The following is a 14,665-nucleotide window of genomic DNA, read 5'->3' as shown; positions in this document are numbered from 1 at the left end:
TACACACCCGCAAATGACATACACTACGCGAGTTGTTCACCTTGAGTTGAGAGGTCACATCCGAAAAGCAGTGTTCGACTCTAACTAATCTGAGTAAGGAGTCCAAGGACTCCTATCTTTTTAAATTTAGGAGTCCGGACAGATTTCAAGGAGCAAGGAGTCCAACAATTAAGACACTTTTTATGTCATATTTTCGGCTTTTAACACATGCCAATCCATGAAATGTTAAATTTTTATCTTATGAAATTTATTTAAGATCGAAGTTGTGACTTCTGTTCAATATTTGTTATATTGTACAGTCGATTGGTGTATAGCGGATTTTAGTGAGTAACGGATAGGTTAAACGTTTTTTGCAAAATACTTTTATTTATGTTAAGATTTATAGTTTTCTAAGAATTGAATACAAAAAGCCTATCATTGTTAATATTATTAAAATATTTCCTTATTATTAAATCTATCTGTGCTTAAATTTCTATCATAAGAATAGTCAATATGCTATAGGAATAAACGATATGCATTCGTCGTTATGTCACAGTATATAAATTAGGTTTCAGGGATTCCAGTTGAAGTAGAATCATGCCTTTTGATGCCAGCATTAAATAGGATTTTCCCAATTTTCACTTTTGCAAATTAACTGCCTTAAATCAATTTAATGCAAAAGCTTCAAATTAGCCAACTCCTAAAAAAATAATATATTAATTTAATACAAATTGTGTTTTGCATAGTATATTTAGAAATTTAAGCAAAGCATTTGCAGAGCATTTTACAAGTATGCAGAAAAACTTATAAATAACTCTGGAAATCTGTATTTCACTTCAGAAAATTTCAAGCTCAGCGTATTTTGACTACTGGTTTTCAAAATCTATTGAAATTGCTGAAAACTTAGGTTGAAACCACAAACATACAGAAAGTTTACAAAATCTTTCCTAAGGTAGTGGACCTGTGCATCTAAATTAATAAACATGCTATTTATTTGGGTAGGTACAATCGGGAGAAATGTATAAATAGTTCTGTCATTTTGCTTTTTAATGCTGACATGGACTTGATTAATTATAAATAAGTATGGATAACCCCCTGAAATATGACATAAATTTGCGAAGTGACATAAAATAATGCCCATTTTGTAACAATCTACAAACTAGGTCATGAGATGGTTTCTTACAAAACTTTATAAACACTCAAGAAGACACATTTAATTTTATGACACAATCTGATGACGCTTTGCCCAGAATCTGGGTCATATTCCTCAAGAAATTATGTCACCAAGTAAAATTGTACAAATTTTTTTCCCACTCAAGGGGCAACATTTATGACTCAAGCTAAATGAAACTTGTTCAAAATGTTTATCTTTTCAATATGTAGGCCAATTTTGAGTCTGTCAAGTGCGTCCAAAAACTAGGTCACCAGGTCAAATCTTAAAACACTAATTACCACTCAAGAGGCCACATTAATGACTCAGTCTGGATGAAACTGGGTCATAATATTGATCTTGCTTATATGTATAATGTGTTTTAATCTGGTTCAAATGTGGTCAAAAACTAGATCACCTGGTCAAGTCAACTTCAATTGATGTCCGTGAACTTAGGTGAAGACTTAAGGGCCATCTTGACCCACTTTTAATATATATATATATATATATATATATATATATTGCAATTAGGGGTTTAAAGTTAAAATAAAGTAGAAGTGTTCACACGCTTATTCCTTTCTTAATAATTTTACAGGAGTAAATCCTAAATGACATACGATGATATATCTTCTACTGTTACCGATTTTAGTTTGAATATTTTACTGATGCAACCTTGACTGACCTCCAAAATAGTTAATTTGTAGCAGGAGGTATTGATCTTAATCATATAAATTGACAACCCAGGTTGCAGTCATTTGACCATTTTGGAGCAAGCAATTACAAAAAAGCAATTTCAATCTCTGTAGTAATTAAAAAAAAATGTCTCACAGTATTTTTTTATCAGAAGTGTTACATAATATGACATTTCATTTTTTCTAGGAACCAAGTAAGATAAAAAGGGATTAAATAGAGGATATTTGTTGGATCCGGTGGATTATCGATTTTAATTCACGAGTGATCATAGAAAATATATGTTTTCTATGATCACGAGTGAATTAAAGTCGATAATCCACCGAATCCAACAAATTTTCTTTTTATTTAATGCATTTTTCACAGTTTATATACATTGTTCAAGAGTTCAACTAACGAATTTTGCTGGGATAATGACGTCATTTCGTCAAAAAAATGACGTCATTTTACAGTAAACAATGAAAATTATCGATAATTCTCACTGATAATTTTCACTGTTTGAAACAGTGAAATTATCAGTTTTAATTCACTGATATTTCTCTATAAACCACCGGAAAGCATTAAATAAAAAAATGTCAGGGAAGTAATTTCAAGCGATGTTAATTTTAACATTATATTACCTCTGTAAAACATTAATTGTTTCCAGTCTCTAGAATACAGGAAGATGGCGATGAGATCTCCAATTTGAAAAAGATGAAGCCCCATGTTCCAGGCATCGTCATTTTTGCTGACCACAATAGGCAAATGCCATGGTCAGTGACATACCATGCAGTGGTTATGTTTGCGGACATTTCAGGTAAATCCTGACAGATGCTTGTTGTCCCCTACCGGTGAAACCGGAGGGGACTTATGGTTTGCGCTCTGTCAGTCTGTCTGTCAGTCTGTCCGTCAGTCTGTCCGTCACACTTTCTTGGATCCTGCGATAACTTTTAAAGTTCTTCATATTTTGTTCATGAAACTTAAAATATGGATAGATGGCAATATGGAGATTATGCACGTTATTTCATTTTGTTCCTACGGCAATAATTATGGTTGCTATGGCAACAACAAAAAAAATAAATAAATAAAATATGACAATGGTTGAGTTTCACCGGTAGGGGACCATATTGCTGGGCAATCTCTTGTTAACTTTCCTTTGTGTTATTACAGTCATAATGTTACACCATTTTATATTTAACTGAGAATCATTATACCCCCACAAACAAAGTTTAGGGGGGTATATAGGAGTGAACTTGTCGGTCGGTCAGTCGGTCGGTCGGTCTGGTTGTCTGTCTGTCCGTCCGTGTTAAGTGTCCGCTCTCTAATTCAAGTAGTTTTCATCTGATCTTCACCAAACTTGGTCAGAAGTTGTATCTACATGATGTCTAGGCCAAGTTCGAACATTGGCCTTGCCGGGTCAAAAACTAGGTCACGGGGTCACTTAGTGCGCTTTAAACATTCAGCACGTTGTCCGCTCTCTTATTCAAGTAGTTTTCATCCGATCTTCACCAAACTTGGTCAGAAGTTGTATCTAAATGATCTTAAGGCCAAGTTCGAACATGGGCCTTGCCTGGTCAAAAACTAGGTCACGGGGTCACTTAGTGCGTTTTTTAACATTCAGCATGGTGTCCGCTCTCTAAATTATGTAGTTTTCATCCGATCTTCACCAAACTTGGTCAGAAATTGTATCTACATGATGTCTTGGCCAAGTTCGAACATTGGCCTTGCCGGGTCAAAAACTAGGTCACGGGGTCACTTAGTGCGTTTTAAACATTCAGCATGTTGTCCGCTCTCTAATTCAAGTAGTTTTCATCCGATCTTCACCAAACTTGGTCAGAAATTGTATCTAAATTATCTGAAGGCTAAGTTCAAACATGGGCCTTGCAGGGTCAAAAACTAGGTCACGGGGTCACTTAGTGGGTTTTTTAACATTCAGCATGGTGTCCTCTCTCTTATTCAAGTAGTTTTCATCCGATCTTCACTAAACTTGGTCAGAAGTTTAATCTAGATGATCTGAAGGCCAAGTTTGAACATGGGCCATGCCAGATAAAAAACTAGGTCACAGGCTCACTTAGTACGTTTTACACATTAAGCATGGTGTCCGCTCTCTATTTCAAGTAGTTTAAATCCGATCTTCACCACACTTGGTCAGAAGTTGTATCTAGATGATGTGTAGGTCAAGTTCGAACATGGGCCATGCTGGGTCAAAAACTAGGTCATGGGGTCACTTAGTGTGTTTTAAACCTCACCATGTTGTCCGCTCTCTAATTCAAGTAGTTTTTATCCAATCTTCACCAAAATTGGTCAGAAGTTGTATCATGATAATGTCTAGGGCCAGTTTGAATATGGGTCATGCCAAATCAAAAACAAGGTCACGGGATCACTTAGTGCGTTTAAACTAGGGATGGCAACAAATATCGATTTCGGTATTCGAATATTCGGTCACCCTTCCGAACGAATATTCGGATATTCGGTCAACATCTGTTGGAAAAAAGTCAACTTTGTTTACCGTACCATTACTCCATGAATTCTACTTTCGTTTTTACCGGAAGTTCGCCGGAAGTGACTAAATATTGACACAGCGTTGCCGTCGCTAATTCGAAGCTGAATTTGTTGATTACTTTTTATTGTTAAAATTGAATGACAAAAACTGTTTTTAAACTATTAATATCGTACATCAACAATAGAACGAGAACATAATATTACATGACGACAAAATAATTACATGACAAAACAGTTAGATCTACATATAATTAAAGCTGAACTTAAACGAATTATGTACATAGCCACAACACACTTTGAACCTGTTTAACAGACGAAACATTTAGTCTTTTAAAGTTGCCACGTTTAAAAGACATTTGGATCGGCGACTTCTTATCGGATGATGTCGTGAAATACTTCCAAGCAGCGGAAGGCGTAGATGGCATTTTGCTTGGACAGATATTTACTTTATGCGTGTAGCAATTATAATATTTTCAATTAAATGAGGGTTCAATACCAAAAACATTTCTTTAAGTATAATACCTGATTGAATATTGAGTAATTAATTAATTTTTGGACCATACGATACGCAAATACTCATAAGAGGTTGAGTAAATTATTTTCTAAAAGCTTTTTTGATTGGACAACGTGATTATAATCATACGATCTGTTTTGTTTTTCACACCTTTCTTTACTCATTTAATCTTTGATCATTTTAAATGTAATTCGAGTTATTAGTTCAAGATGGGTCGGTGTTTTAATTGCCATACGGTCTTATTTGATTTTTACACAAAGTTGGCTTTTTCTTTACTCATTTAATCTTTGATAATTTTAAATGTAATTCGAGTCATTGGATCAAGTGCAGGTCGGTGTTTTGATTGCCGACGCGATTTGCACCTATCATAATTTTGACACAAAGTGTCTGGCTTTGTTAGCGGCATTTATGACCGGTATACTGTCATCACCATAGCGACGCATTATCGCGCCAACCGGAATAAACATTATGACACGAGGAACAACTTTTTTGGCAATGTTTGAAGCAAATTTTACGAATACAAAGTCTTTGAAATTACTCGCTTTTTTTTCTTTTTTTCTTCCGAATATTCGATTCGGAAAACAGTATCCGAATATTCGGTCCGGGACCGAATATTCGGATATTCGGATATTCGTTGACATCCCTAGTTTAAACATCACAATGTTGTCCGCTCTCTAATTCAAGAAGTTTTCATCCAATCTTCACCAAACTTGGTCAGAAGTTGTATCTAGATAATGTCTAGGTCAAGTATGAATATGGGTCATGCCGGGTCAAAAACTAGGTCACGGGTTATCTTAGTGCGTTTTAAACCTAACCATGTTGTCCGCTCTCTAATTCAAGTAGTTTTCATCCAATCCTCACCAAACTTGGTCACAAGTTTTATCTAAATGATCTCTAGGACAAGTTTGTACATGGGCCATTCTGGGCTTAAAACTAGGTCACGGGGTCACTTAGTGCGTTTTTTAACATTCAGCATGGTTTCCACTCTCTAATTCAAGTAGTTTACATCCGATCTTCACCAAACTTGGTCAGAAGTTTTATGGAGATGATCTTAAGGCCAAGTTAGAACATGGGCCTTTCTGGGTCAAAAACTAGGTCACGGGGTCACTTAGTGCATTTTAAAAATTGAGCATGGTGTCCGCTGTTTTTTGTAAAGATGACATGCAAAATATTATGTGTCAATGCTGCATCTGGGGGTATTCATCACGTCTGTGACAAAGCTCTAGTTTTTATAGAAGTGATAGTCTAGCCAAAGTATGCTGATATTAAATAAAGTTTTTATGAACTTTTATTTAAACACTTCAGCTATTGTTGTAAAATCTGCTAAAGCATAATGCTCACAGTTGTTATTCTGGTTTCCATGTTTTAAAATTTGAAGTGAAACCAAATAAAAGATTAGTTTTACTGTACTGTAGTGTGTGCTAAGTCATTTTTTATTATAAACTTGTACGAGTTCATGAAGATTAACTTTGATGTACATATTTTTTTGATTAAAATATAAGTAAATAAATATGTATTACATATAATGCAGGGTTTACTGCTCTATGTGAAAAATACAGTCATATGGGACAGTCTGGTGTTGATCAACTGACCCGGACCCTTAATGAATATCTCAGCGCTCTTGTAGAGGGAATTCTAAGATCAGATGGAGATATCCTTAAATTTGCTGGTAAGTACAGTTTGTATGTTTTATATTTTAGAAATCAACATAAATAATCAATAAAATGAAAGTATATGTGTTGTTCAGGTGTTATCAATCTGTATTTAGCAAGAATAGTTTTTTGTCAATAATGTGTGACAAAAAGTAACACTATAATTATGCCTTCCTTCGAAGAAGAGGGGGTATATTGTTTTGAACATGTTGGTCGGTCTGTCCGTCGGTCCGTCCGTTGGTCCGTCCACGAAATGGTTTCTGGATGATTACTCAAGAACTCTTAGGCCTAGGACAATGAAACTTCATAGGTACATTGATCATGACTGGCAGATGACCCCTATTTATATTCAGGTCACTAGGTCAAAGGTCAAGGTCACAGTGACTAAACAGTAAAATGGTTTCCAGATAACTCAAAAATGCTTAGGCCTAGGATAATTCAACTTCATAGGTACATTGATAATGACTTTCAGAAGACCGCTATTGATTTTCAGGTCACTAGGTCAAAGGTCAAGGTCACAGTGACTCGAAATAGTAAAATGGTCAGGGGTTTTTCAGCACTGTCTGCGCCTCTGGACAACGGAGGCACTCCCAAAGCAAACGGATCCGATCCCAAACCGGAATTATAAAAAAAATTCCCAATTTCCTAAAAAAAAAAAAAAAAAAAATTATTTTTTTTTTTTTTTTTTTTAAGAAGTGTCTTATAACTTGTGTGACTAACCAGTGTTTGTTTTGGCCAAAAATATTTGCTATAAGGTCTTGACTGTTCAGTTCTTATCACAGAGTGTAACTGTAACTGAAAAACAAAACTGCAGTAATTGAATTAACGTTGAACATGCCCAATATTGCATCTGTTTACATAAAGAAGACAAAATAACCAAATAAAAACAAATTTATTTGTTAAACCACTGAATTATTTAAGCATGATTAATTCACAATTTTTTCCCAAATGAGCCGTTTCATCGAAGCAAAAAATCCCAAAATGACCAATTTTGTCGATAAAAAATTCCCAATTTGGTCAGACTCCTTTTCTCAAAATAGGCAGAAAAACCCCTGATGGTTTCCGGATGAAAACTCAAGAATGCCTAGGCCTAGGATCATGAAACTTCATAGGTACATTGATCATGACTGGCAGATGACCCCTATTGATTTTCAGGTTACTAGGTCAAAGCTCAAGGTCACAGTGACTCGAAACAATAAAATGGTTTCTGGATGATAACTCAAGAATGCTTAGGCCTAGGATCATGAAACTTCATAGGTACATTGATCACGACTGGCAGATGACCTCTATTGATTTTCAGGTCACTAGGTCAAAGGTCAAGGTCACAGTGACTCGAAACAGTAAAATGGTTACCGGATGATAACTCAAGAACGCTTAGGCCTAGGATCATGAAACTTCAGAGGTACACTGATCATGACTGGCAGATGACCCCTATTGATTTTCAGGTCACTAGGTCAAAGGTCAAGGTCACAGTTACTAAACATAAGAATGGTTTCCGGATGAAAACTCAAGAATGCTTAGGCATAGACTCATGAAACTTCATAGGTACATTGATCATGACTTGCAGATGACCCCTATTGATTTTCAGGTCACTAGGTCAAAGGTCAAGGTCACAGTGACTCAAAACAGTAAAATGGTTACCGGTTGATAACTTAAGAATGCTTAGGCCTAGGATCATGAAACTTCATAGGTACATTGGTCACGACTGGCAGATGACCTCTATTGATTTTCAGGTCACTAGGTCAAAGGTCAAGGTCACAGTGACTCGAAACAGTAAAATGGTTACCGGATGATAACTCAAGAACGCTTAGGCCTAGGATCATGAAACTTCAGAGGTACACTGATCATGACTGGCAGATGACCCCTATTGATTTTCAGGTCACTAGGTCAAAGGTCAAGGTCACAGTTACTAAACATAAGAATGGTTTCCGGATGAAAACTCAAGAATGCTTAGGCATAGACTCATGAAACTTCATAGGTACATTGATCATGACTTGCAGATGACCCCTATTGATTTTCAGGTCACTAGGTCAAAGGTCAAGGTCACAGTGACTCAAAACAGTAAAATGGTTACCGGTTGATAACTTAAGAATGCTTAGGCCTAGGATCATGAAACTTCATAGGTACATTGATCATGACTTTCAGATGACCACTATTGATTTTCAGGTCACTAGGTCAAATGTAAAAGTCACAGTGACCTGAAGCAGTAAAATGGTTTCCGGATGATATAAACATAAATAAACTATTGATACTTAGGTGAGAGTGATTACATGAATACTCAGCCAAAGACAGCTTACGTATTCACACAATGGCTTCCACTACAACTGACAGTCCATTTGGGGGGCATTCGTGTTTTACAAACAGCCCTTGTTATGTTAATATTTTTTGTAAACAACCCTTTTTGAGTTATCATTTACAGTTGTTAAAACGTGGTATGTGTACAATTTGTTTTGTTTAAGGTGATGCCATATTAGCTATATGGCGGGTCGGAAGAAAGGAAGAACTCCAAAGTGAATTTGTAAAAGTCGCAAAATGTTGCCTTGACATACAGGAGAAGTGTGGGGAGTGGGATACAGACATTGGTGTTAAACTCACTGTTAAAATAGGTAGGGGTTGTTAATTTACATGAAATTTGTGGTAAAAAACAAACTTCAATTGATTCCTAACCACAGTAAAACTGCATTATGCAAAATGAAAGTAGTTTTACATCAACTGGCCACATATCTATGTTTTTTTCCTTTAAAGAAATTAAGAAAAAATTTCTGTGAGATTCTGTTTTGGGTTACTGACCCAGGCATTTTGTTTAAAAGTTTATAAATATGACCTATACCTGTTCAATTGGAAATTGTATTCTTAATTTCACTTAATTAAGTGATAGATTGTTTTTTTAAAGATTATTAATGAAACTGCATGTAAATAGAGAACATCTGTTTGATGTCAGGGTATTACAGTATATTATAGTAAAGTTAGAAAACAACATTTTCACATACACTTTCTTGAGTGAAAATGTGTAAGTTTTTTTTTTAATTTTAGGACATTGATTAATGGTTATACCTTGAAAGCAACCACATTTTGTTTTTATTTAAATATTTTAAATTCTTTTTTTCATTTTACTAACTTGTAATCAATGTTTTTACCCATTATTGTCACATTGACAAATAGTTAATGGATTAAAAGATCCGGGCTCCATATAGGATTTCAATGAATATTTTCAATCCATTTGAAATGTTCTTTGTTTGGGGCGCTGCTGGACCTACTCAAAGGTATAACAACTATCACTGCCTGTCATCTTAACCTGAGCAGCAAGAACATTTCATGGTGGCACAAAATGGAATAGCAGAATGTGTGTGATGTTGTTTTTTTGCTAACAAATAATTTAAAATTGAGAATAAAAGTGTTTTTAATATTATATTTACAAAAAACAACAACATGATTTGGTTTTTAACCTTTTATTGGGAAAAATATATACTTTTTATGCCCCAGGATCGAATGATCGGGAGCATATTGTTTTTGGCCTGTCTGTCATTTTTTCCCAAAACTTGAACCTTGGTTAAAGTTTTGCGATTACTTTTGCAATAATGAAGATAGCAACTTGATATTTGGCATGCATGTGTATCTCATGGAGTTGCACATTTGAGTGGTGAAAGGTCAAGGCCATCCTTCAAGGTAAAAGGTAAAAAAAACAAATCCAAGGGAAGTAATAAGGTTTAAAGGGAGATAATTATCTGTACCTGCCAAATGATAAAAAATATATAATAAATCAAAGCGGCCCAGTAGGGGGCATTGTGTTTCTGACAAACACATCTCTTGTTAAATTGAAAATGAGGCTTAAATTCAGGCCCCAAATATAACAAAAAGAAACCGCGGCCAGCAATTTTGAAATGAGCCCACAAGTTGCTGCAAACCAGTGAATTACTTCATTCCTCAGGTCTAGCTGCAGGTGAGATGTCAGTAACGTTCCTGGGTAACAAGGAGTTCCGTCACTATGTGGAGCTGGGCCCTGCAGTCACGGCTGTCAATGCCGCCGAGCATTTCTGCCAGTCAGGGATGGTTGTGATCTCCCCTGACACCTGGGAGTATTGCGAACAGGGCCTGTTTGAGTTGGAACCGATGGAGGATGAAAAACATATGAGGGTATTTAAAGTCTGGTATTAATTTTTTTTTTTTTACAAGGTTGTCATGTTTAAAAGAATTAGAGGCTCATGACAGTATTGGCAATCTGTTATTTATGTTAACAAACTACATTTGTTTTAACTTTTTACCACTCTGATAGGTATTTTGACGCTTTTGTAGTCCCATAAAAAGTTAAATTAAATTATAGATCTTTCTCACTAAATTCAAGTTTTAAAGGCTACATTTGAAACCCTACAAAACTGATGAGCAGCAAACAGCATAAAACCTGAACAGACTGTGAGTTACTTTGCAGGCTGTTCTGGTCACTTTGCTTCTGAGTGGGAAAGGGTAAAAATAGGTATTTAAGAGTCATATTGTGGGTTGGTTGTTTTTTTGGTCTGTCCGCATAAAAAGTTAAAGGTTTGTGAAGCTACTTCCACATTTTTTTCCACATTTCTTAGGCTTCTGAATTTAAACTTTCTATATAATATGTCATCAGCATTCACTGCGTATGTGAAAAGCACATCTTGTGGAGTGATCAACGCGTTATTGAGTTATATGCCATTTAAAACAAGAGTGCCAAACTGTCACAAGATACGCCCGTTCGAAGGTTTTGGACACCATGCTCAATGCTTGAAATGCACTAAGTGACCTCAAGACCTAGTTATTGACTTGGCATGACCCATATTTGAACTTGACCTAGATATCATTTAGATGTAACATCTGACTAAATTTGGTGAAGATCAGATGAAAACTACTTCAATTAGAGAGCGGACACCATGCTAAATGCTTTAAATGCACCATGTGACCTCGTTTTTGACCGGGCATGACCCATATTCGAACTTGACCTACATATCATCTAGACACAACTTGTAACCAAATTAGGTGAAGATCAGATGAAAACTACTTCAATTAGAGAGCGGACACCATGCTAAATGCTTGAAATGCACTAAGTAACCTCGTGACCTAGTTTTTGACCCGGCATGACCCATATTTAAACCTGACCTACATATCATATAGACACAACTTTTGACCAAATTTGGTGAAGATCGGGTGAAAACTACTTCATTTAGAGAGCGGACACCATGAAATCCTTGAAATGCACTAAGTGACCCCATGACCTAGTTTTTGACCCGGCATGACCCATATTCCAACTTGGCCTAGATATTGTCTAGACTCAACTTCTGAGCAAGTTTGGTGAAGATCGGATGAAAACTATTTGAATTAGAGTCCGGACAAAGTGGCGCCGTTGAAAATGCACTAATTGACCCTATGACCTAGTTTTTGACCCGGCATGACCCATATTCGAACTTGGCCTATATATCAACTAGATGCAACTGCTGACCAAGTTTGGTGAAGATCGGATGAATACAATTTGAAATAGAGTCCGGACAAAGTGGCCCCTTTGAAAATGCACTTATTGACCCTATGACCTAGTTTTTGACCCGGCATGACCCATATTCGAACTTGGCCTAGATATCAACTAGATGCAACTGCTGACCAAGTTTGGTGAAGATCGGATGAATACAATTTGAATTAGAGTCCGGACAAAGTGATGCCTTCCGCCCGCCGCCCGCCCGCCGCCCGTCCGCCCGCCAAGGGGTTTCACATAATACGTCCCGTATTTTATACGGGCGTATAAAAACACAAAGTCTTGAAACCCTTTATCAATTGCGTTTCCTCTTCTAGCGTTCAGTTGAAAGACCTAGTCACCACTTTAATATTTGGAAGTCCCAGTATTAAAGTCATGAAGTCAAATTTGTATGTTAGTATTTTACTGTGGACTGAAATTCACACTGTTCAGGCGTTTAATAATGAGTGTGTAACATTATCAGGTATTAATCTATTTTTTTTTCAAATAATGCCCTAATCTAAAATCTAAAATAGCCAAGCCTTATGGATCACATGATACAGACGTATGTGTTAAATAACCTTAAAAATCTTCTCTTAGGAAACCACAAGGCCCAGAGGGTTTTCTATATATCATGAAACATTGCATAGTGGTCCTCTAGCAAGTTTTGAGAATCCCTGTTCCTGAGGTCGAAATTTCCCATCCTTTCAGGTTACTAGTTAAATTCCTAATATGGATAAAGTGGAAAATTTTCTTCTCTGAAACCACATAGCTCAGAGGTTAGGTATTAGGCATGTAATATTTTGTGGTGGTCCTCTACAAAGTTCATGCAAATCATGAGCCTGTGATCAAACTGGCAGCACCTTGGGGTTACTTGTTTTCCCTATAGCCTTTGCACACCCGTAACGAATTAGTACGTACACGTTTTTTCTCTCCGCAAAACCAGGTCGATTTTTACAGTGAACGACTACAATGTTATAGAACGCATACAAATTTCATTGTTTCCAAACCTGACCCCTATTACGCGTAGGACCCTGAAACTTGTTTTCTTAACAAATACAATTATCAATGTATGTAAATGAACTGAAACTTAATCAAAGAAAAACATTAAAATAAGATTGCGACGTTCGAATGTTCAATATACAGTCTGTTGACTATGAACTTGTCAAATAAAGTTTCGACCATTTATGGTTAATAATTGAGAGTTAAAATCAATAAATATTTAAATGCTCAAAATTCATCTTAAAAAAGCAAATGAGTTGTATTTTGAAAACAATTATTTTCTGTCATGCTTGTGGTATAAACTTAAGAAAGTTCTGCATTTCAAATGTTTGTATGACAACGTTTAAAAGAAGATCAAATCATTGAATGGATCATGTGTAATATTGTTTATTAATCTGTATTGATTTTTTCAAAAATACGTTTTTATACGTTACAGAGGTTTATTTGCTATTGACAAAGTTTGTAAAAATACGTTAATTTCTTCTTAGTATTCTCATGCACTTCAATTTTCAGTTGTATAAAAGCGTAAAAATACAGTAGAAACCACTATGGGGCATCCCTTTCTAAAACAAATTATAGCGTATTTAAGCAGATAATTGTTTGTCGATAAACAACTGTGACTGGTAAAAAATGTTTTTTAGGCCTGATTTTCGTTGTGGACCATAAAATGTATTTTGAAAATGGGAAAATCCGTTACAGTATTGAAAATTGTGAAAAACGTGTACGTTTGACAACGTTGTACGTGTTACCTTTAAAAAAAACCGGTTCTGAGAAGAGAAAAATTGTATACGTTTCAATACGCTACAGCGTTTCGCTGCAAAAATCGACCAGGTGCCTAAAGGATAGGTATATACTAGTGAAAACTTGAAAAATCTGCTCTGCCTTTTGTCCCTCTTGTTAACAATGTCGAAACAAATTGTCATTTGTCAGGTGGTGACAAGCATTCCAAAAGCAGGATAGTCTAACAGGAATCCCGATTGATGACATGTATCATAAAATTCAAAGAATAATTAATCTTCAACAAAATAAAATGTTCTTTTAAGTTAAAGGGAGTATTCATGAAAGGGCGGGGAGCATGTATTATGAAGTCATAAATATAATCCAAACTAAACATGGAGATACTTAATATGTTCCAAAGAAATGCATACATGCAAACACATACTTCTTATTTTTTAATGACATCTTGTCAATGAATTGACCAACTGGCTTGATTGGCCTTGGGTAGTAGATGACCCATATTGAAATTGGGGTCACTAGGTCAGAGGTCAAGGTCACTGTCACAATAAGTGTGAAAATTGCTCCCAATCAATAACTTGTCAATGAATGGACTGATTGGCTTGATACTTCCCATGTACATTGGCCTTGGACAGTAGATGATCCATATTGAAATTGGGGTCATTAGGTCAAAGGTCAAGGTCACTGGCACAAGAAATGGGACAAGTGTTTCCAATCAATAACTTGCAACAAATTGACCGATTGGCTTGATACTTCCCATGTTAATTGGCCTGTGACAGTAGATGACCCGTATTGAAATTGGGGTCACTAGGTGAAAGGCAAGGTCACTGTCACAATAAGTGTGAAAATCTTTTCTGATTAACATGTCAACAAATTGACAGATTGGCTTGATACTTCACATGTGCTTTGGCTTTGGACAGTAGATAACCCCTATTGAAATTGGGGTCACTGGTTCAAAGCCCTGTTTGGGTAGGCATATGTCTCTGACTTCAGAACTC

At 35.9% G+C, this 14,665-nt stretch overlaps 1 protein-coding gene and 1 long non-coding RNA gene across 2 annotated transcripts in view; one reads left to right on the top strand and one right to left on the bottom strand.

Annotated features, from left to right (window-relative positions):
* The window catches only part of LOC127856921 (adenylate cyclase type 10-like), a 79,394-nt gene that overhangs the window by 1,812 nt on the left and 62,917 nt on the right, over nt 1–14,665 (top strand). The window contains exons 2-5 of the mRNA XM_052393118.1: nt 2,466–2,615; nt 6,346–6,483; nt 8,926–9,072; nt 10,395–10,600. Of these exons, the coding sequence (XP_052249078.1) occupies nt 2,466–2,615; nt 6,346–6,483; nt 8,926–9,072; nt 10,395–10,600 (641 nt within the window). The remainder of the gene's footprint in view (nt 1–2,465; nt 2,616–6,345; nt 6,484–8,925; nt 9,073–10,394; nt 10,601–14,665) is intronic.
* LOC127856942 (uncharacterized) lies at nt 11,715–12,158 on the bottom strand. The gene is made up of 2 exons (XR_008038244.1): nt 12,013–12,158; nt 11,715–11,856 (listed from the first exon to the last, which is right to left on the bottom strand). It is a non-coding gene; the product is annotated as an uncharacterized LOC127856942 (long non-coding RNA).

Source organism: Dreissena polymorpha, chromosome 14 (genome assembly GCF_020536995.1).
Source record: "Dreissena polymorpha isolate Duluth1 chromosome 14, UMN_Dpol_1.0, whole genome shotgun sequence".
In the NCBI taxonomy this organism is placed as follows: domain Eukaryota; kingdom Metazoa; phylum Mollusca; class Bivalvia; order Myida; family Dreissenidae; genus Dreissena; species Dreissena polymorpha.
Note: the sequence above shows the minus strand (reverse complement) of the source record. Positions and strands in the feature narration are given on the sequence as shown.